Source organism: Scyliorhinus torazame, chromosome 10, assembly GCF_047496885.1.
Source record: "Scyliorhinus torazame isolate Kashiwa2021f chromosome 10, sScyTor2.1, whole genome shotgun sequence".
In the NCBI taxonomy this organism is placed as follows: domain Eukaryota; kingdom Metazoa; phylum Chordata; class Chondrichthyes; order Carcharhiniformes; family Scyliorhinidae; genus Scyliorhinus; species Scyliorhinus torazame.
The window spans coordinates 179,002,110-179,025,477 of record NC_092716.1 but is presented as its reverse complement, the minus strand read 5'-3'; the positions used below and the strand labels follow the sequence as shown (position 1 = coordinate 179,025,477).

Here is a 23,368-nt window from a genome sequence, read left to right as displayed (position 1 = left end):
CTGCTTGCCACCAGAAGTGCACCAGCTCCACCAGACACGGGACCTTTTATGAACATGGAGACAAAGCCAGGGAAAACAGCAGCCACGAGAGCAATAGCCCAGATAAGGGACAGGAGCGGCAAACCTTTTGCAGCACCAGAACAGATCAACAAATCCTTCGCAACCTTCTACTGAGAACTGTACACCTCTTGAGCCCCCGGAGGGGAACTCGAAGACGAGGCAGTTCCTGGACAGTCTGGACATGCCGATCGTGGGGGAAGATAGGGGACGGGGCCTGGGAGCACCATTAAAACTGAAGGAAGTCATGGAGAGCATAAACTCCATGCAGGCGGGGAAGGCGCCGGGGCTATCAGATTCTCAGTGGACTTCTATAAAACATTTCCGCCAGCACTGGCCCTGCAGAATCACTAGCAAGGGGAACCCTGCCACCAACGTTGCCTCAGGCCTTAATATCGCTGATACCCAAAAAAGATAAAGACTCGGCTCAGCATGGATCACACAGACCAATCTCACTCCTTAACACTGACGCGAGGGTCCTATCAAGGCAGCTAGAGAGCTATGTAATAGAGGTAGTCATGGAATACTTCTGGCTGCACAGAGGCAGGAGGTGGGGATGCCTGCTGTCCCCTCTGCTGTAGCCCTGGCAATCGAGTCGCTGCTAATCGCCCTCAGAGCAACAAAGGGGTGGAGAGGTATCCAAAGCTGAGACAAAAAGAGTCTCACTTTATGCAGATGACTTGCTCCTCTACATCTCCGACCCCCTGGCCAGCATGGAAAGAATAATTAAATTCCTGAAGGAGTTCGGAGCCTTCTCAGGTTATCAGTGCAGCCTGGGGGGCTGATGCCCTAGCCTTTGCCTCCCTTATCTCCCGCCAGAGACTCCTGCTCAGCTGCCGATCAGCAGCACCACCAAGGCTGCAGACTGGCTGTCCGACCTGGCAGAGTTTCTCAGGCTGGTGAAGACAAAGTTTGCCAACTGTGGCTTGGAAGAAGGCGTTCACCAACTTGTTTCAACTCTGTTCAATATTTATATGTCAATGTGCTTTGTTGTGTATTTCAGATTTTCTGTAATAAAAATGTAGAAAAAGGATGCCACCATCACAGCATAATCATTTATAAAATCTGTGAATTGCTTCGTAGGGCCTGAACTGTGAAGTTCAGGCCCTACGATCTAAGAATTAGATCCATAGCTTCCAGAGTGAAATTAGGAAACACTGGATAAATGCAGTCAGAGTTAGGAACGCTCTCCCACTAACAATTGACCTTCAGTTATTTTAAATCGGAGCTAGATAATATTTTGGTTAACAACAATTTTAAGGGATATGGGCCAAAGGCCCATGGAATATGCAAGAGGTTGCAGACCAGCCATGATCTTAGTGAATGGCAAAACAGACTGGAGCAGGAATAGACCATTCATCCCCTCCTATGTTTATTAGCAGAATGGAGGCCCTAAATAGCAGTATTTCAAACAGGGGATCCCAGGTTTGTTACCCAGTTTTTTTCCCCCCAATGTATTTAAAAACAATCTTGGATTTTATTAAAAAAATAAGCTTTAATTTTGCTAAGGTAGTTCAAGTGAGGACAGTTTATTAAAAAACTGATACAAATATAATATATTAATCACACAAGTTATATAAATCACACAAGAGTGTATGGTGGCGGAGTGTTTAGCACTGCTGCCTACGGCACAGAGGACCCGGGATCGATCTCAGCCCCGGGCCAAACTCCGTGTGGAGTTTGCACATTCGTCCTGTGTCTGCATGGGTTTCACCCCACAACCTCAAGACTTGCACGTTAGGTAGATTGGCCACTTGCCCCTTAATTGGAAAAGAATAACTGGGCATTCGTTTTTTAAAAATAATAATTTAACAAATCACACATTAAAAAGTTTCAAGATAATCTGAATCAAGAATTTATAGTGCAGGAGGCCATTCGGCCCTAGAGTTTGCATTGACCCTTTGAAAGAGCACTCTACTCAAGCCCATGCCTCAACCCCAGTAACCCCACCTAACACTTTGGACACTAAGGGGCAATTTATCATGGCCAATCCACCTAACCTGCACATCTTTGGACCGTGGGAGGAAACCGGAGCAAACCCACGCAGACACAGGGAGAACGTGTAGACTCCACACAGTGAACCAAGCCAGGAATCGAACCCGGATCCCTGGTGCTACTGTGCTGCCCATGCTAATAGACACTCTTTCTAAAAATACAATGAGGATGCATCTGTAATTAAGCAAATGAGCACAGTTAGAAAGGTATGTTTATACACACACAAGTAAGCTATACAAACATGTTTCTAGTCATACAAAGATTTCTAGTCAAACATACAGGTTTCTATCAAACGCTTTAAGTATAAACAAGTAATTTCCCGATTTCAAAAAAAAATTCCCAGCCACACAAAAATCCTTTAATGGTCTCAGAACATACCCAAGTGATTTTCTATGTATCCACACAAGTGTGCCTGTGACAAGAATTTGTATTAAATTGTTAATATACATAAAAAAGGACAAATCTACTTCTGTAGTATTTACTGCATTTTAGCTGATATTCCAATTAGAACAGTAATTCTTCTTGACTCACTGACTCTGCTATAAAGATGCTGACTTGATAAATGGTACATTTGTTTTTACTATACTTGCTGTGAACACAAGTTAAATAACAGAGTAATCCAAACTGATGACAGTTATTAGGGGATTTTCACAGTAATTCCACTGCAGTGTTAATGTAAGCCTATTTCTGACAATAATAAAGATTATTATTAAAGTGGGGTAAAAATTGGCGGTACAGTGGCTAGCACTGGTGCCGAGGTCCCAGGTTCGATCCCAGCTCTGGGTCACTGTCCGTGTGGAGTTTGCACATTCTTGCAGTGATGGCGTGGGTTTCGCCCCCACAACCCAAAGATGTGCAGTGTAGATGGGTTGGCCACGCTAAATTGACCGTTAATTGGAAAAAATGAATTGGGTACTCTAAATTTTTTTAAAAACTATTAAATATTAAGATTCTTAATCTGTGCAGTTACTAGTGTTCAAGGTGGAACTGGAAAACAGAGTTAAACCGTTGTGAGATCAGCACAGCTATTCCAGTGAATGAGAGCAGCATTGTACGAGGACAGCAGACTTCGCCAACTTAAACTAGATCTAGAACACAGATGTTGAATTAATTCAAAAAGCAGCAGAGGCACAAAGAGGGGTAGAAAGTCACTTGGTAATTGGTTGCTTAATACAGTCTCAAGGACAAGACCACATTATACATGTTTCCCTGTAGTGGAATATTACATTGTGCATTCCCTGATATAATACTCTTATATACTCAGCTTTACCACGAGCAATAGTAAGAAAGATCCACGAGTGTATTAAATGAAATGTACTGGATGAAATCCCTCATTGTTCAGTGGGAAAATACATTGTAGAATACAAGACCAAGCCATTGAACTCAGGAAGGTCTCTGTTCTGAGTTAACTCATCCCAGCAGCATCTGTGTTATATTCTTATGCTGCTGCTTGTAGATACTCCGGACAGAGATCTGCTGTCATAGTATGTCATGCTCATCTGTCTGTAACTTTTCACGCTCATCCACTGTAACATTTCCGCAACCACTCTGACATCTGTCATCCAACTACATCTAGGTCAACCCTCCATTTTTCCCTCTAGGAGAGATCTCTGTAGTTCCAGTTCTGATCAAATAGCCAAAAACTGAAATTTCATTTTCTGGATGTCACTTTTAAATTCTTTTTGTTCTTGTTATTTTAAATACCTCTATTGAGATTGAGATTATGGTCTGTTATGTGGAATATCTAGCATAGGTCTTGGCATCCACATCTCAAAAGCCTCTATTTTCTTCCATGATGTTTACTTATTGTCCAAGTTTCCGAAGCATGCAGACAAATGGATAGAATGTAGCATCTTAGGAGTTTGTTTCATTGTTAACAACTTGAATTTTTGTTGTTAATACATACTTCATCTTCACATTCTTAATCTTCTATCCTTCTAATTTTGACATCACATCTACCATAAATTGTCCTAAATAGACAAACCCATCTACTTTTTCCAGTGCGGCAACATCCACTTCAATCTGGTTTCTTCTAATATCCTTAAAACTAGCATTTTTTTTGTCTTTTTCATGTTCATACTCAATCCATTGTCTAAACGTCTAGATTTTACCTGATCAACGATATTTTGTTAGGTCTTCATATATTTCAGTTGATGTCAATGTCCTGAGAATAGCGAGGAGGAATCAAGCAGGTTATTCTTGATTACCATCTTTTGACACTTAAGTATGCATGATCAAATCAGACTTGGCGTTGATACCTTCCACAGCTTGACACTCCATTTGGACTTGTAGACACTCACCATCTAGGTTTCCAAATGATATTTGGCCATAAGCCCAGCATGAGTAAATGCCTTCAGAAGGCATGAGAGAACGGGAGAAAATGAAGGTAAGTGCAGAGTCATTTCAGTAAATATCACATTACTGTACAAGGACGGAAACAAATCAGAGAGAAGGATGGCTCCAGACTGCCCTCATATACCCAAATAGGGTTGACTCATACCGCAGCTGATGTTAGGGACAAGAGAACAAGAGAAAAGGGAATACAACATAAATTGGATTAAAAAGAGCACAATACAGTGAAGATATAACTATAAAATTTTGGAAATGTTATCCTCAAGATGACCACTTACAAAAATAGCATAAAATGTATAACAATTATTTTGCAGCTGGGCGAGAGAAACAGCTCATCAATTATGGGCCACATTCCATCTCTTCGGATTCTCAGTCAATGATTATGGCTCTTAAAAAAAAAAAAAAAAGTTTTAAATTAGAACAGTCTTTCAGCTACCATAGATACTTACTCATGGAAATCACTTTACTTTAATATTTTAAATAGAGAGCAGCAGGGCTAGAGGTTATCACCTGTAAAACACACAGGCAAAGAGTTAAATTAGATACTCAGTAACTGTCCTCTTGAACAAAATAGAATCATAGGATTATTAAGAGTTCTTTTAAAAAGGACACTTAATATGTACCCAAGAAAAATAAACATTTCCAGTTGTAAGGAGTAAATGTTGAGTTAATTTAAATTGTGAATCATAAGGCGTAGCTCAGAACTTGCTAGACTATATTAGCAAAATGCAATACTTTAAAAAAAAAAAAAAAGTTTAGAGTACCCAATTATTTTTCCCCCCAATTTTAAGGGTCAATTTAGCCTGGCCAATCCACCTACCTGCAATCTTTGGGTTGTGGGGATGAAACCCATGCAGACACTGGGAGAATGCAAACTCAGCGCCATAGGCAGCAATGCTAACCACTGTGCCACATGCCACCCCTTTAATGCAATACTTTTACAAGAAAAAGTGTGGTGGGGTTCACATTGAAATTTAGAAGTATTTCCTGCTAATGTTACTTTCAAACCTGTCTCAATTTATATTAGTGATATTTACATAATCACATGCAAACAATGCACAATCATTTAAGAATGCAGTTCAAAAATCCCCCGTTTAAAATGGGAATTGGCCATAGGGTTTATTTTCTTTAGCTTTTTCCCTGGAGATGACAGTACTCGAGCATAATGTCCAGTGTGCAAGGTTATACTAGATGGAACAAGTTTAAATAGGTCTGATTATCTTGTTCTTTTCTTACTTTTGTATAATACAATGAATTTTACTGTACATCTACCTGACCCGATGGAGTAGTTCTGCGGAAGTTTCCTTTTCATTTAATTCAGGCTAGTCTAATTCAAAGTGGTGTTTTTTTTTTAAATCTTCTAGTTATTCCTCTTTCTTGCATTATTCCAGTGTTCTAGTCTACCTCATTGTTCTTAGGACTAGAAAACTCTAGAGCGGCTTGCCTCCTTCAGTCTTTCTTTCTTCAAAATATAAATCTCACAAAACCAAATGTCACTGAATTATCATTTGATCACTGAGAATGCCTTCTCATAGTGTCATCATTCTTTGTGCTGTGCAGAATGGTGACCTGCAGCCCTTTACATAGGTTTTTCCATAATTGCAGAAAATAAATTGTGTACCCAATTATTTTTTTCTAATTAAGGGGCAATTTAGCGTGGCCAATCCACCTACCCTGCACATTTTAGGGTTGTGGGGGTGAGACCCACGCAGGCACTGGGAGAATGTACAAATTCCACACGGACAATGACCCAGGGCCAGGATTGAACCCGGGTCTTCGGCGCAGTGCTAACCACTACACCACCGTGCTGCCCCCAAAGGTTATTTTCATGATGACTCTGCACAACAGGATTATGGATTGAGACCTAGAGTAGAAGGGCCTAAATTCACTCTTCCTCAGTGTCGAGTTAGTTTATCACAACTAGGGAAGTACATGGGCCTCTTGTCTAGAAGAGGAAAAATAATTAGCCAAGGTTCCCACTCCTGATAACTATCTGATATTCCCTAATGAATATTGGAATATTGTACTAAGACAGAAATAGTCAGGTTTCAATGCTGTCAAAGAAAAATAGCCTGCTGACACCAACTGGTCAGTCTCTCATACGAGATTGCTCACTGACCAAGTTGTGTAAGGCATACCACTGCCCAAAGCTATGTAACCTAGCAAGAATCAACATTTTACAAGGATAGATTGGCAAGAAATAACAAAATTTCAATGTTACTTTCAAGCCTGTAACAAAATTTATATTAATGAGATTTAAACAATCAAATGCAGGCAGTGCACAACCATTTAAGAATTGACCAACATCCAGATTTTGACAAGGACATATTGTTCTCCTCACCTTGAGAAGCTTATCAATCCCACACTGTACAGAAGCAGCTCAAAGACGTAAAACACTAATAGTATTGCATTGATAGTCACTTCAAGCCTCAGAACGTAGGTCTGGAGCAGCATATAATAAATAGCCATTATTGTAGATGGTCCAAGCAGCACCAGACTAATAGTGAAAGGCACCTTACGTTGAGACAGATTCCCCTTGGAACCTAAGAAGGAATTAACAAAAAAGTGTTAGTGTATCTTCCTTGGCCTCTGTATCTACAAGACAATTCTCCTGAAAGTTTTCAGCCAACAAAATTTCTATATGTTTTTTAAAAATATATTTTTATTCTCCTTTTTCACATTTTCTCCCACATTTACACCCATCAACAATAATCAGCAAGATATGTCAATCCCCATAATAACAACGATCCCATCCGCCCACCAACACCCAAACATCAGCCCGCATGTTTACATAAACAAATGACAAAAAGGAATCAGGGATTACCCGTAGTCACCCTTAATCTACGCAGCACCCCCCCCCCCCCCAACTAATGTTCGATGTTATCCAGTTCTTGAAAGTGCATAATAAATAGTGCCCATGACTTGTAAAACCCCTCAGAGCTTCCCCTCAGTTCGAACTTAACCTTCTCAAGGGTCAAGTATTCCAACAGGTCCCCCCGCCACGCCAGGGCACTGGGTGGAGAGGCTGCTCTCCACCCCAGCAGGATCCGCCTTCGGGCGATCAACGAGGCGAAGGCTATGATATCTGCCTCCGCTGCCATTTCCAACCCTGGCTGGTCCGACACCCCGAATATGGCCTCCTGGGGACCCGGCTCCAGTTTCACACGCACCACCTTGAAAATTACCCTAAACACCTCCTTCCAGTACTCCCTTAGCTTTGGACAGGACCAAAACATATGAACGTGATTCGCAGGCCCCCGCCCGACCCCGCAACGTTCACACACATCCTCTACTCCTTCAAAAAAATCGGCTCATCCTCGCCCTCGTGAGGTGCGCTCTATATAACCACCTTCAACTGTATCAGCCCCAACCTCACACATGTGGAGGCGTTCACTCTCCGGAGCACCTCACACCAGACCCCCTCCTCTATAACCTCTCCCAACTCTTCCTCCCACTTTGCTTTGATCCCTTCCAGTGGTGCCTCATCCTCTTGCAAAATAGCTCCGTACACCGCTGACACTGCCCCCTTCTCCAGTCCCCTGGTCGTCAACACCTCCTCCAGCAATGTGGAGGCCGGTTCCTCTGGGAAGCTCTATCTCCTTCCTGACAAAATCCCAAACCTGCATGTACCTAAACACTTCTCCCTGCTCTAGCCCATTCTTCGCTTCCAGCTCCCTCAATCCTGCAAACCGACCCCGAAGAAACAAATCTTTTAGCGTCTTAATCCCCTTCTCTTCCCATTTCCGAAAACTTCCATCCCACCTCCCTGGCTCAAATCTGTGGTTCCCCTGAATCAGCATTTCCCTTGACCCTAAACCCAACCCGAAGTGTTGGCGAAACTGCCTCCAGATTTTCAATGAAGCTATTATTACCGGACTCGCTGAATATTTCCCCGGAGCTATCGGGAGCGGCGCTGTTGCAAGTGCCTTCAGCCCCGACCCCCTGCACAAACTCTTTCATTCTGACCCCGAGAATCAACCCCTCTGACCCAGCTCCGCACTTTCTCCACATTCGCCACCCAGTAGTAATACATCAGGTTCGGAAGACCCAAACCCCCTGCCTGCCTTCCCCTCTGTAGCAGCATCTTTCTCACTCTGGCCACCTTCCCTCCCCATATGAATGAGGTAATCCTTCCCTCAATCTCCCTGAAAAAAGACTTGGCTGGAAAATCGGTAGGCATTGAAAAATAAACAGGAATCGCGGCAACATTTATTTTAACCGCCTGTACCCGACCCGCCAGTGACAGAGGGAGACCATCCCACCTTGCCAGATCAGCTTTCACTCTCCCCACCAAACTAGAGATGTTGTACCTGCGAAGCCTCCCCCACTCCAGTGCAACCTGCACCCCCAGATACCTAAAATAAGTCCCTGCTCTACGGAATGGCAGCCCCCCACCCCTGCCCCCCACCCCCCGGCCGAGACACCACAAAGTACTCTCTTGTCCAGGTTCAACTTGTACCCAGAGAAAGACCCGAATACCCGCAGTAGCTCCAATATTCCTCCTATCGACGCACTCGGCTCCGACACATACAGCAGCAAGTCGTCAGCATACAAGGACACCTTATGCTCTATCCCCCCCGCACTATTCCTGTCCATGCTCCCGAACTTCTCAATGAGATGGCCAACGGCTCAATCGCAAGTGCAAACAGCAGTGGGGACATAGGACATCCCGGTCTCGTCCCACGATGGAGAGAAAAGTATCTCGAACTGATATTATTTGTGCGGACACTTGCCTTTGGTTCCTTATATAATAGCTTTACCCAGTTCACAAACCTTGGTCCAATCCAAAACCGCTCCAGCACTGCCATCAGGTACCCCCATTCTACCCGATCAAACGCCTTCTGGGCGTCCAATGCCACAACTACCTCTGTTTCCTTCCTTTCCGCCGGTGCCATAACAACGTTCAAAACCCTCCTAATGTTCGAAAACAGCTGCCTCCCTTTCACGAACCCAGTCTGATCCTCCCCTATCACCTTCGGAAGGCACTCCTCCTCCAGCCTACCCGCCAGTACCTTCGCCAACACTTTTATGCTAACATTCAGAAGTGATATGGGCCAATACGACCCACACTCCGTCGGACCCTTATCTTTTTTTAGTAACAGGGAAATCGATGCCTGCCCCAAGGTTTGGGCCAACACCCCCTTCCCTATCGCCTCCTCAAACATCCCCACCATCAGGGGTGCCAACCTATCCTTAAATTTTTTATAATATTCCACCGGAAACCCATCCGGCCCTGCCACCTTCCCCGACTGCATCCTCCCAATCGCATCCTTTATCTCCTGCTCCACTATTGCTCCTTCTAATGTAGCCCGGTCCCCCTCCCCTAGCCTCGGGTACTCCAACCCATCTAGAAATAGGGGCTGTTTAGCACAGGGCTAAATCGCTGGCTTTGAAAGTAGACCAAGGCAGGCCAGCAGCACGGTTCGATTACCCTAACATCCTCCCCGAACAGGCACCGGAATGTGGCGACGAGGGGCTTTTCACAGTAACTTCATTTGAAGCCGACTTGTGACAATAAGCGATTTTCATTTTCAAATTCCTGCATCGCACAGTCTCCCCAGAGTGGCTCGGACTTGTACAACCTCATAAAACTCCTCAAAAACCTTGTTAATCAGCACTGGGGCCACCACCAACTTCCCTGCCCTATCCTTCACCTGAAGAATTTCCCTTGCCGCTACCTCCCTCCGGAGCTGACCTGCTAACTTTTCTCCTGCTAACATTATCTCCATGTTCATAAACTGCACACCTTGCTCGTCTCAGTTGGCCTTCCTGGTGGACAGTCGGTCGAAAGCTCGCCTGTAGTTCCTTCCTCTTTTCCAGCTTCGCCGGGTCCCATCCTCTGCATACCTCCTATCTACCGTCCAACATCTCATCTATTACCCTCTGCCGCTCCAACCTCTCCTCTTTATCCACCCTGGCCTTAAACAAAATCACCTCACCCCTCACCACTGCGTTTAGAGCCTCCCAGACCACTGCCTTCGACACCTCACCAGTACAGTTGAAACCTATATATTTCTCAATTACCTTTTCAATTTTCTCACAGAATACTTGGTTCCCCAAAAGCCCCACATCCAGTTTCCACCCGGTCTCTGCGCTGCCCCCTTCTCTAGCACCATATCCACCCAACGTGGAGCGTGATCGGACACTGCAATTACAGAGTATTCCGACCCCTTGACTCCAGCCAGCAAAGCCTTCCCCACCACAAAAAAGTCGATCCGCGAGTATACCTTATGGACCGCTGAGAAAAACGAATTACTCCCGTTCCCTTGGGTGCAGGAACCTCCAAGGGTCCACCCCTCCCATTTCCACCATTAGCCCAGCCAGTGCCTTCGCCCCCCCCCCGATGGGACCAGCGAGCGTGGCCGTGATCTGTCCAACCTTGGGTCCTGCACCAAGTTCCAGTCCCCCCCCCCCCGCACAATCAGCTCATGCGTGTCCAAGTCAGGAATATCCCCAAACACCTTCCTCGCGAATCCCACATAGGTCCCAATTGGGACCGTATACACTTAACAGCGCCACTAATCTCCCCTCCAGTGCGCCTGTCACAATCACATATCTACCCCCCTGATCTGCCACCACCTCCATCTGGAAGTGTACCCTTTTGCTGACCAGCACCGCTACCCTCGAGCGCCCTTCCATCAAATCTGGAGTGAAACACTTGGCTAACCAGCCCTTTAAGTCTCACCTGGTCCTTCATCCTCAAGTGAGTCTCCTGCAGCATTGCTACATCGGCTTTCAAACTTTTAAGATGTGCAAGCACCCTTGACGGGACCTCCTAGCCCTCTCACGTTATTATCCTTATTGGGGGTCTCTCACCACCCCCCCCCCCCTTCTTATCCACCATCACCATACCACCGGGCCCTGCTCCAGAAGCCTGACCCGCCCCTGTCCATTGTTAACATCGAACCCCTCCCACAAAAAACATTCCCCAACATCCATCCCTCCAACCCCTCTTGCTCACCTCGTAGGCCCATTGAAGCCCGCTATCCAGGCTCCAACGTCCGCAGTCCTCCTCTCACCTCACCCCCGTTCACTAACTTACTTTAGTTAGCTAGCGCGGGTGGCTCCCCCGCCAAGACCTCTCGCCCCCTTCCGCCCAGTCCCAGAGAAAGAAACACCAAAACAAACGCAACAATCCAACCCCTACAATTCACTAACATAACATTTAACCGTCGCAACACAGAACGCCATTAACTTGAACTCTAATAATGCAAAGTAGTAAATTTCAATACAAAATCAGTAAAAAGAAAGTTGTACATTTGTACATTTTCCAGCCGCTCTAACAGTCCACAGTCTCTCTTCACGTCTGTCCCTCACGACCGCCTCAAAATAAAAAAAGTCTTTGGCGTTATACTCAACTTCGCCGGGTCCACCCACCAAATCGCACCCCCTTCTTGTACAAAGCCGCCTTCACTCGCCCAAACGCCGCTCGTCTTTTTGCCAACTCCACAGTCAGTCCTGGCAGATCCGAACCGCAGTACTATCCCACAGCACCTCACGCTCCTGCTTCGCCCAGCTTAATACTTTCTCCTTCATGCAAAACTTATGGAAGCAGATAATTACTGCCCTTGGTGCCTCATTCACTTTGGGCTTCGGCCTTAATGACCGATTGAGCTCGGTTTAGCTCGTACAGGGTCGGGCTCTCCCCCTCCCCGCATCAGCTCCGCCAACTTCTTAGCGAAGTATTGCGTTGGCCTTGGGCCCCCTGTCCCTTCGGGCAAGCCTACAATTCTCAAATTGTGCCGCCTTGAGCGGTTTTCCAAGTCTATCAGCTTTGCTCGGAGTCCTCTGTTAACCTCCACCACCCTCCGCAGCTCGTCCCCCATCGAGGTGACCTGGTCGCTGTGTCGTGTCACGGCCTCCTCCACCTCCTCGCCCTGCTCTCTCACCTCGGCCAATGCCTTTGCCACCTCCACCCTCATCGGGCCGATTGCCTCCTCCAACAATGACCTCAACACGACTGCCATCTATTTCCTCAGGACCTCCATGTGCCTCACCAAACATTTTTCCAGCTCTACCATCATCACCGCGGTCATCTTCTCCACCGCAAGTAGTGCGGCCCTGCCTTGCAGTTCGGCTTCCGCCATCCTGTCAACACTTTTGCTCGTCTTCTCCTTCGGCAGCGAACCAGTGTTTCCTCCTTTCTTCAACGCTGCTTTTCACATCCTTTAGCGGCTTGTTTTTTTCCTGCTTTCCTTTCTCCGCTCTCCCCCTTCACCCTCCTGCCCTTCAATCTGACATTCTTCTTTTTTTGAAAAAAAAACACTCACCAAACTTGCTTAAATCTTCTTTCTCCTCTACATTCACCTGGACCAGGCTTCAACCTTCTTTTTAGGTGGGAGCCATCCGACGTGGAGCACCCTCCCTACATGGCACCCTGGCCTCGGGCCTGCCGCCTCGGCCTCCTCGTAGCTCCGCCCCCACTGCTCTGACCTGCCGGGCCCGGCGCCTCAGCCCCCGCCACCCAACACCCGCGCGGGGGTTCTTCACTGGTTTTTAAACCGGCCCCGCTGGATGCTCGTGGTGGCCCCAAAGGCCAGCGATAGTCAGGGAGTGTGAGGACTCGGGGATTTCCCCGAAATCGCCGCGAATCGCGGCCATTGGCGGGAGCTCGTTATTGCGGCCGCCCTGCTCACCCACGCCACCAGAAGTCCCAGAATTTCTATATGTTTAGGGTCTTTCGAGATCTTCTCGGGTTCAGTAGTGTCAAATACTTTCGTAAAAGCAACAGCCTGAATTGTTACTTGTTTTTCTCTCTCCACAGATACTACCTGGCCAGATACTGCCTGGCCCAGATACTGCCTGGCCAGCTTAGTATTTCCAGCATTTGTGGTATATTTAATTTCTGCCTTTGCTTTGTCGCAACCTTTATTAGACCTGACAGACCACAACATGAACTTTTCTCTTGGTTTTGTTTGTTCTGATCCCAGGATATGGAATCCAACCAGATTATCCTGGTAACCACTGTTATTGACTCTCAAATGAATTACAACATCTCAACCAGTATAGATATGAAAGATTACAAAAAAGGCCCAAAGTAACTTGTATTGTCTGAAGCATGTGACTGCATTCATAGAATTTACAGTGCAGAAGGAGGCCATTTGGCCCAGAATCTGCACTGGCCCTTGGAAAGAGAACCCCACCCAAGCCCAAACCTCCACCCTATCCCCGTAACCTCACCCAATCTTTTGGACACTAAGGGCAATTTAGCATGGTCAATGCACCTAACCTGGACCGTGGGAGGAAACTGGAGCACCCGGAGGAAACCCACGCAGACACGGGGAGGACGTGCAGCCTCCGCACAGACAGAGGCCCAAGCCAGGAATCGAACCTGGGACCCTGGAGCTGTGCTACCGTGCTGCCATGAGGGGTGACTAAGATCTTAGCTTGGTCATGGGAAGTAAAAACAAAAGCTTGCATTTCACTAGTGTCTTCCACAACTTCACTAGATGTAAAGGTGATTTATAACCAACAAATATGGCCACACTAGTTGTGTAGTCATTGTTACAATGAAGGAAACACTGCAAATAATCTGCTCAAAAGCAAGAATCCACAAAAAAAAAAAAAAAAAAAAGTGATAACAACCAAATCATTTTTAGTAATCTTCGTAGAGAAGGGAAGAACTTGTCTGCTTATCTTTGGAATAATACTGCAGCACCTTTTACATCCAAATAACGGGACAGGCAGAGCCTCAAATTAACATCTTACCCAAAAAGGTGATCTCTCTGACAGCACAGCACTTGATCAGTGTCAAACTGCATTATGTGGTTCAAGCCTTACTAACAGTGGCCATGAAACCATTGTCGATTTTTGTAAAACCACACCTGGTTCCTATTTTATTGTCACAAGTAGGCTTACATTAACACCACAATGAAGTTACTGTGAAAAGCCCCTAGTCGCCACACTCCGGGGCCTGTTCTGGGACACAGAGGGAGAATTCAGAATGTCCAATTCACCTAACAAGCACATCTTTTGGAACATGTGGGAGGAAACCGGAGCACCAGGAGGAAACCCACGCAGACACAGGGAGAATGTGCAAACGCCGCAGAGACAGTGACCCAACCAAATCTGGGACCCTGGCTCTGAAGCAACAGTGCTAACCACTGCTGCCCATTTAATTTATAACAATAATTGCAACAAATAACAGAAGAATTGATGGAACATAGGTACAGACGAACCAAGAGTTATTGCCAGCAATGAAAATACAAGCAAAACAGTTCAGAGCAGATTTGGAACAGCGTCAGTTGAGGAACCAGAGCCCCTGGCTTGAATGCCAGATCCCAGATCAATCCAACAAGGTACCAGAGAGCGGGGGAAAGAGTACAGGATCATAACAATACAGGTCGCACTTAGCACAGTGGGCTAAATAGCTGGCTTGCAATGCAGAACAATGCCAACAGCACAGGTTCAATTCCCATACCGGCCTCCCCGAACAGGTGCTGGAATGTGGCGACTAGGGGCTTTTCACAGTAACTTCATTGAAGCCTACTTGTGACAATAGAGATTATTATTAAGTATAGCAATTCAGACTAACAACGTGAAATGGATTAAATCTGGATTTTCGCACCACAATTGGACATGCAACATTATTCCACACCTCCAACTCACTTTAAACCGGAGGCACCAAAGTGACTCCAAACCATTCCTTTCATGGATAGGAGACCTGTCTGTACCAAAGTAGAATAGAGTTGAAGACATAGAAACCCTCCCATAAGAACAAAAAACCCTCCCATAAGAACAAAAAACAAACAAATTTTAAAAAATCACGTCCACAATAGATCGAAGGGAACATTCCCCATTAATCATAGAATCCCCATTCGGCCTAACAAATCTGCACCCTCCAAAAAGAGCAGCCTACCTAGGTGGACACCCTCACCCTATTCTCATAACCACCCAACTGTTGGATACCAAGGGGAAATTTAGCATAGCCAATTCATCCAAATTGCACATCTTTGGACTGTGGGAGGAAACCAGAGCACCCGGAGGAAAACCACAAACACATTCACCGAAGGTTGCAATTGATCCCGGCTTCCTGGCACTGTGAGGCAGCAGTTCTAACCACTGTGCCACCGTCACCCCATACCAGGACCCATGGGATTAACCCCATGGCCACTGTCATTACCATCTGGATACCTTCCAAGACCAACAAGGGAATGGGAATCGGATGCACGTTCCACATTTTAGACCCACCCATGGAGACCTGCATATAACAGCACCCACCCTTTGGCAATGGCACCAATTGGTTCTGCCGTAATTAACACTCGAAAAGAAGAAAACGATGGATAATAAGCATATCTACCATGACTAAGACGAGATAATATGATAATAATAATAATAGAGTCCCTGAAACATTCCAGGATAAAAAGACAAACAAATGATCAGTGCACATAAAAGCAACTGCCTGTAACAGGATACAAGATAATAAAACCAGACAACAGCACCAAGAGTCCAGAGTAGATCAAGTTAGTCCAGGCAGCAAATCAACCCATTTCCTTGCCCCTCATGGATTGAACGAAGGCCAGAGCAGTAGTCGGATTATCAAACAACTCAGAGTTGTCGGATACAATTTTAAGTCGGTTCGGATTCTATTTGCCGGCGTTCAGAAGAATAAGAGGGGTTCTCATAGAAACCTATAAAATTCTAACAGGACTGGACGGGATAGTAGAATAGGGTAGCACGATAAAGCACAGCATAATTCACTTCAACAGGCTCGAGTTGTCTTTGAACTTTATTGAAGCTATGATGTTTGGCCTGTGTCACCACCGAGAAATCATGGAAGAAATCCTCACTTTTGTGGAGTCAGGTCCCACCTCACCAATCCTTCTCCAGGTTTTTCTGCCGATCTTGAAGGTTGTGAAAGCAAACATTTTGGGGCCCCCGAGATGAAAACCATCGCTTGGCCTCATCATGTGTGGTCTTTCTAATTTTAAACGCCCAGCCTTCACATCCAGCTAGAGAAAACATGGCAGTTAGTCCTTGAAGAATTTAACAGGGATCTTGCCCTCCACAGCTTCCAGCAGACCAATGATTCGGATATTCTTTCTCAAAGTCCTCCAGGACCTCCTCCATGCCACTCAGCCAGTTTTCCAAGGACTGAATCGTTGCCTCCCCGGAGGAAGCATCTTGTTCCACATGCAGGATTCTCTCCCCCTTATCATCAAGCCACTGAATGGTGCTTTGTAACTCGGCCTCATAAGCACACAAATTCTGGGTCAACACACGGTCAATCACTCGAATAATGTTGTTATCTTTGTTTTCACCACTTCCAAGAGAAACCTGGAGAGCACAGCGTCGAGACACCTCCCAGGGTCAGGCCACCACTTTATATTGAAAGGGGGGCACCTACCCCACGGAATCTGGATGTCCCCTTTTGTCAACGGATCTCTTGATGTTTCTCGACATTCTTACCAATACTAATCCAGAAATCTTCCAGGGACATAACAGCAAATATTGGGTGGGATTTAACGGAAATGAAGAGCGCATTTAGCAGACTAATTTCCTTTATTTAGATTCAAGACCCGCCTCTCAGAATCAACTACGTCACTCTCCATCTTGATGAAAAATTATATCATTATCAGGAAGAGAAGCCATTGCAAGCAATATGTTGACTACAGTTGGATAGAAAAGGAAGGTACCAGGTGAATGCAGTCCCACGCAACTGGAAGATAGTAGAGAGGCGTTGGAAGAGGTTATTTTTGACAAAGATCCATGTCAAAATGAATGAGAAGTGGCATTTACCTTTGTCACAATACATAGGATGGTATTTGTAATTTTGTTCCATTTTGAAATCGATCATAATTGGAAGGTTTTAAACATGGAGCCCTAGGAAAGGTGGGAAAGCATTTAGGAGGCGACATGCCCAAGCACTGGAGAGGGAAGGAGGGTTGGAGATGGAGTGCAGAGGAATCAAGTGTGATTTTTGTTTTTGACGAGAGGGATGATAACAACAGATTTGAAAGATGGGGGGGAAATCAGAACCCGAGAAAAGAGAACAGTTAACAATATCAGCCAACATGGGGGCCAAGGTGTAGTTGAGCAGATTGGTAGCTGCAGAAATGTTACATTGAACAGAGCTAGACTGAGATTTTGAAACTGCAGTTGTAAGTGAATTGAGAGAGTTTATTTTTCCAGGAGCAGACATAGAAGCAAGAGTTGGAAGGATGTAGAGTGAGATATATTAAACAAAAGTGATCAGAGATGACCTTAGCTTTGATCGGCACAAAAGTAGCAAAGCCACGTGTAATGGCAAGGTCAAGGGGGTTGCCACAAATACACTGCAGGGAGAGACTGAGGAAGAAGGGCAATTAACTCGAGAGAGCACGATGAACTCATAAAGAGATTGTTCAGAGGTGGAAGAGGACAGGAATGAAGGTATCTGGGTGATACTTGGGTGAGCAGTGGAAAAGGAGTATCTTGAGAGAGAGATGGGACGGAGGGTGTAAGTGAGATAGTTTCAAGGAGGAAGTGCCAGAAGATTAGAGAAACAAATTGAAGAGTAACATGGTGAGAATAACCACACTGCCTATTGTGACAGTCACTTACCAAAAAATATTCGGATTACTTCAACTCCAAGATACAGGAAGAGCATCACGAGATCCAAAGTCAGATTTGCAGGGGTATATGGCAAAAGCAGACCTACAATATAACATAGCAGAAAAATATTACAGGTAGGGCTATAGCAGACTTATACAGAAACACATATTTGGTGTAGGACAAGACCAGACCCTGCCACATGCAAGTATAGTAGTGATGCACAATGAAATCAAATCAGCAACAGCTGTTGCCAGTATTGGCAGTCTGTTGGCCAAGGGAAAGGGAGATGCAATTATTATAAATCATGTTTCTCCATATTTTTAAAAATTAATGTCAACAACAAACATTTTGAAAGTAGCAATCTGGGAAAACATGTCAAGGACAGGACAAGTAATAGACTAGTAGTTAATTGGATTTATACTCTGATTTCTAATCAGTGCACAGATTCTCTCAAAAGGTGGTCAGTATCTGTCATACAGTTTTATAAAGTAACAAATAGGTTTATTCACAGATGGTTATTCATACAATTAAGCAGTAAACCAGTTTTGAGGGGAGTTTACATAAGGCAGCTTTAAACCAGTTCATGAAAGGCTTAAAGAAATAAATGAATCGGTTTGTTCCTTCAATTGGTTTTCTTTTCAGGACTTAGGAGTGGCACAATGGTTAGCACTGCTGCCTCCCAGCGTCAGGGACCTGGGTCCAATTCCGGCCTTGGGTGACTGCCAGTGTGGAGTTTGCACATTCTTCCTGTGTGCGTGTGGGTTTCCTCTGGGTGCTCCGGTTTCCTCCTACAGTCCAGAGATGTGCAGGTTAGGTGGTTCTTTGTGTTTATGCTATCCACGGTGTGGTATCAAGCTGCACAGCTACTGGAGTCTAAGATTTGGTAGCCCATGTGATAGATTATAGATTTATTTCATGCCTTTAAGGATTGATTGAGTGCATAGCTAAAGAACAGAATTATTCAAAACAACCTGACTGCAAAAGGATAATCACTTTTACATAAATGAATAAAACATTGCACTTTGGTGTAGAGTCTGCAGAAATTCAGACATTATTTCATAAAATGTTTCATATAATGAATAGATCATTAAATTCCAGTGAATTTAGTAATAAGAATGTATCAAATAATTAGCTGCAGCAAGTTAATGGCAAGCCGTGACGTGAGAATCTTATTCTCGTAAAGTGGCACACGTCGACACTGAATTACATTTGATGGACATTAATCTTAATGACCAATCTTTGATTAATAAATCACCCTCCAAGTGAGACATCTATTTTAACAAATTAGGAGGTCTCAGCTGAGAATTAGAAACCAATGAGAGATTAGACCTAGATAAGGATTTCCTTAAAAAGACATTGTGATCAAGAGTTGGTTCCGAATTTATGTTTTCATGAATTTTTGAACCATCGATCGATTTACTTTATTTTAAAGTAATTTCTTTATACTTTTCATATGCTTTATATTTAACGATTTTCACTATGTTCTGACTAGTTTATGTATTATTTTGATCTACGTTTTTAAAACCTTTTTGTTGGTATTTTCAAGAGTTAAACAATTATGTACAGTGCTGGTCATGTTCATTCACTGTACCGTACAGGAAGGTTTGTCTTTTCCTTCCCTTGAGTTTTCCTACATACAGTTTGCCGCCATCTGGTTCAGCGTGCGGTCCCACCTGCCGCCCCCCCGCCCCCTTTGGTTGGTTGGGGGGGGGTTAATTCCCCTCCCTCCCCACTTGTCTTTTTTATGTCTCTCTAGCCCTTTCTCCTCTTCCCCCTCCCCCCAGATTGCACGTTCCTTTGATTCCCCCTGGTCTTTCTTTTCTTTTTCCTCTCTTTTCATTCTAACTTTCCCATTTCCCTATCTATTCATTGTTGCTGGCCTCAAAACAGGTTCTGGATCAGGCCGGCAAACTGCCCCCATGCATTTCGGAAGCCCTCCCTGGGGATGTTTTAGGTGGCTTTGTGGGCCAAAAACTCACTGGGAGGAGAGCCACCCGATGTGCATCGGCTCAGCACATCGCCACCACCAGAAGTTTTTTTTTTTTTTAAATTAAAAAAAAAAAAAAAATAAATTTAGAGTACACAATTATTTATATTTTTCCAATTATGGGGCAATTTAGCATGGCCAATCCACCCAATCCTCAAGGAGAGTGACCCAGGGCTGGGATTCAAACCTGGGTCCTCAGCGCCGTAGTCCCAGTGCTAGCCAGTGCACCACGTGCCACCGGAAGTCTTGATCCAATCCAAGTTTTTGATTCAGTTCTTATGCAAGTGTATCAAAGTGGACAATTCGCAATAAAAGTTGTATTTTGGACACCTCCAATCAACCGGACAATTAACTCTTATTAGAAGATGAGTAAAAGATCTTACACCATGCATGCATAGATTGCATGATTAGACGGGAAGCATTGGGAGGGGCTCAGGCCTCAGCAGCCTTACCATTATATAAACCAATAGCTATTTCCAATGAATAGTTATACTGCTGGAAAATGTAAATTAAACAGAATAGGGTTGAGCTGGACTGTGATGACTTCTTAGGGGCTGTTTAGCACAGGGCTAAATCGCTGGCTTTGAAAGCAGACCAAGGCAGGCCAGCAGCACAGTTCGATTCCTGTAACAGCCTCCCCGAACAGGCGCCGGAATGTGGCGACTAGGGGCTTTTCACAGTAACTTCATTTGAAGCCTACTTGTGACAATAAGCAATTTTCATTTCATTTGATTTTCATTTTTGTAATAATCCACAGGAGGCAGGGCTTCTGTCACCACACCAGTATTTATTTGCAATAACTTATATACAAGAGCAGCTCCAAACAGTGCTGCTAGCATTCCAGTCAACTTAGACTCCCTCACAAAGCCTACACAGGTGCTTATATGGGCTCCCTCAATGAGCTATCATTGAGGGAGCTCATACTCCAATTGGCCAACCAATAATGGCAATTGGAGGTCATTACAATTTTCATTTCATTTCTGATAATTACCTGCAGACATTCACTATCTCATTTATAAAACAAAGCCCATTTATATCACATCTTTACATAGAAAAATATCCCAATATGTAAAAAAATGGCCTGTAAAAAGAGAAGCATGGAAGGCACTGGCAGAATGATACCCAATCTAGAATCACTTGAAAGAACAGAAAATCACATTGAGTTTTCAGTCCTGAATTGAAACGTTAATTTTTTTTCCCACTTAAATTTTCATTTTACTGCATACTGGGCAGCACGGTGGCACAGTGGTTAGCACTGCTGCCTCATGGCACTGAGGCCCCAGGTTCGATCCCATCTCACTGTCAGTGTGCAGTTTGCGCACACTTTTTAAAAAAATTTAGAGTACCAAATTCATTTTTTTCCCCCAATTGAGGGGCAATTTAGTGTGGCCAATCCACCTAGACTGCATATCTTTGGGTTGTGGGGACGAAATCCACGCAAACACATGGAGAATGTGCAAACTCCATACGGACTGTGACCCAGAGTTGGGATTGAACCTGGGATCTCGGCGCCATGAGGCAGCAGGGCCAATCCACTGCGCCACCATGCTACCCGAGTTTGCACATTCTTTCCATGTCTGCATGGATCTCATCCCCATAACCCAATGATGTGCAGGGTAGGCAGATTGGCCATACTAAATTGCCCCCAATTGGACAAAAAGAATTGGACACTTGAAAAAACGTTAATTTAAAAAGAATTCTGCTTGGAATCTAATTTAGAAAAATTATTAGCATTGTGTTTTCCTCTATTTGAAAATTGTTATAAAAAGATATGAACATAAGACACAATGTTTTCATTAAAATCAAAGAGCAAAATATAGGAACATTTTTTCACTAATTGCAAAATAATGTGATCTAAATTGTTCTGTTGGTATTAACAAAGAAAAAACAATGCATTTAAAATACACTCACAGGATTCAAAACCTACTTTTGTATACGAAAAGAAGGATCTCTGCTACAAAGTATGCTGCATAGTACCAGCTGTTCAGGAGTAGCAGAACTTCCAATGAAGGCAAGGAGAGCTGATGAAAAACATTAAGGAAACACCATACATACAAATCTTTATTACTGCAGCTTTTTTCTATTTCCAAGAAATAGTGTTGGTCTAATCTTCCAGTGATTGGAACTGATAAAATTTCTCATAATAAGGCTGACAATTCAAATAAGAGTTGCTTTGTCAAAAGTGCTCATATTAATCAAGTTCAAACAACCTAGAGCTAATTTCACATAGAACCCCCACATCAGCAGTAGGGAGACTTTGAAACTAGAGTGAAGGGCAACACTTCTCTCATTTGTTTCCCTATTCCAATCCACAATTTTTTTTTGTGAGTAAATTTTGCAACAACTTTAAAATACAAAAGGATACAACTGGAGGAGGTTTTCCTACAAAAGACGACAAAAAGTAATGAGAACTGTTGCAGATATGTTCCTGGAAGAGTTCTATTTGAAAATATACTGCTTGGCCTGGTGCAGTGTTAGACAGACCAAGGAAAACTCAGACTTGATCCGTGTAGTATCAGCTAATCAGTCAGGCAGGATGCTGTAATTCACCACTGAAATATGCTCAAGTGGACAAACACAGGCAGAGCAATTGCCAGCCAATACTGTGAGACCAGGTTCACACTGCAAGGTTGTCCATTTCTAAACATTTTATTTAATGTGATGTTTACAATTAGGTGGATGGATTTCATCAATCTCCTTTCTGTATTGTCTGTGGGACTGTGCAGAATTTAGTGTACATAAAATGTGCTCTGGGGGGCTGGGACACAAAGTCCAAAATTTGGGAAGCCCTGGACATCCGTCCAAAATTTGGGAAACCCTGGACATCCACTGACACACCTACCCACAACCAGACATCCGGTTGATTACCCCAACACGTGCTCATTGTCATGCTTTTACTTTTAGACAGTGCTGACCTTTATTCTGCAATTAACACACCCTGCTATTTTGCTTTGAGACAGCACTCAGCTTTATTCTGGCACGAACACCTACACGAACAAGCTTGGTGTCATTAATACTATCAGTATCCCTCTATTCGCCCGAGTTCTATGACATCTTTGCCATTGTAACACACTCCGCCCACCCCATCTGACATTCTATTTTGCTCCACCAGTCCCTTCCTCCTATTAAAGCAGCATAAAACCCATCACATTTATATTTCACTGCATTCAAAACATTAACCGTTTCCCTCTCCACAGATGCAGCCAAATCTTTAGGAGTTTTTCCAACACTTGGCTTTCACACACACACACCCCCCCCCCCCCCCCCACACCCCCCCCCCCCACACCCCCCCCCCCCACCCCACACCCCCCCCCCCCACACCCCCCCCCCCCCCCCACACACACCCCCCCCCCCACACACCCCCCCCCACACACACACCCCCCCCACACACACACCCCCCCCCACACACACCCCCCCCCACACACACCCCCCCCCCCACACACA

At 44.7% G+C, this 23,368-nt stretch overlaps 1 protein-coding gene and 1 long non-coding RNA gene across 2 annotated transcripts in view; one reads left to right on the top strand and one right to left on the bottom strand.

Moving 5' to 3' along the window:
• LOC140384380 (uncharacterized) overlaps positions 1 to 23,368 on the top strand; it is a 72,406-nt gene that overhangs the window by 8,670 nt on the left and 40,368 nt on the right. The gene's annotated exons all lie outside the window — the stretch shown is intronic.
• The window catches only part of LOC140431071 (transmembrane protein 216-like), a 25,705-nt gene continuing 3,907 nt past the window's right edge, over positions 1,571 to 23,368 (bottom strand). Inside the window, exons 2-6 of the mRNA XM_072519001.1 lie at positions 22,290 to 22,306; positions 21,852 to 21,945; positions 17,947 to 18,039; positions 6,746 to 6,947; positions 1,571 to 4,792 (exon numbers count right to left, since the gene is read on the bottom strand). Of these exons, the coding sequence (XP_072375102.1) occupies positions 4,774 to 4,792; positions 6,746 to 6,947; positions 17,947 to 18,039; positions 21,852 to 21,945; positions 22,290 to 22,306 (425 nt within the window). The 3' untranslated portion in view covers positions 1,571 to 4,773. The remainder of the gene's footprint in view (positions 4,793 to 6,745; positions 6,948 to 17,946; positions 18,040 to 21,851; positions 21,946 to 22,289; positions 22,307 to 23,368) is intronic.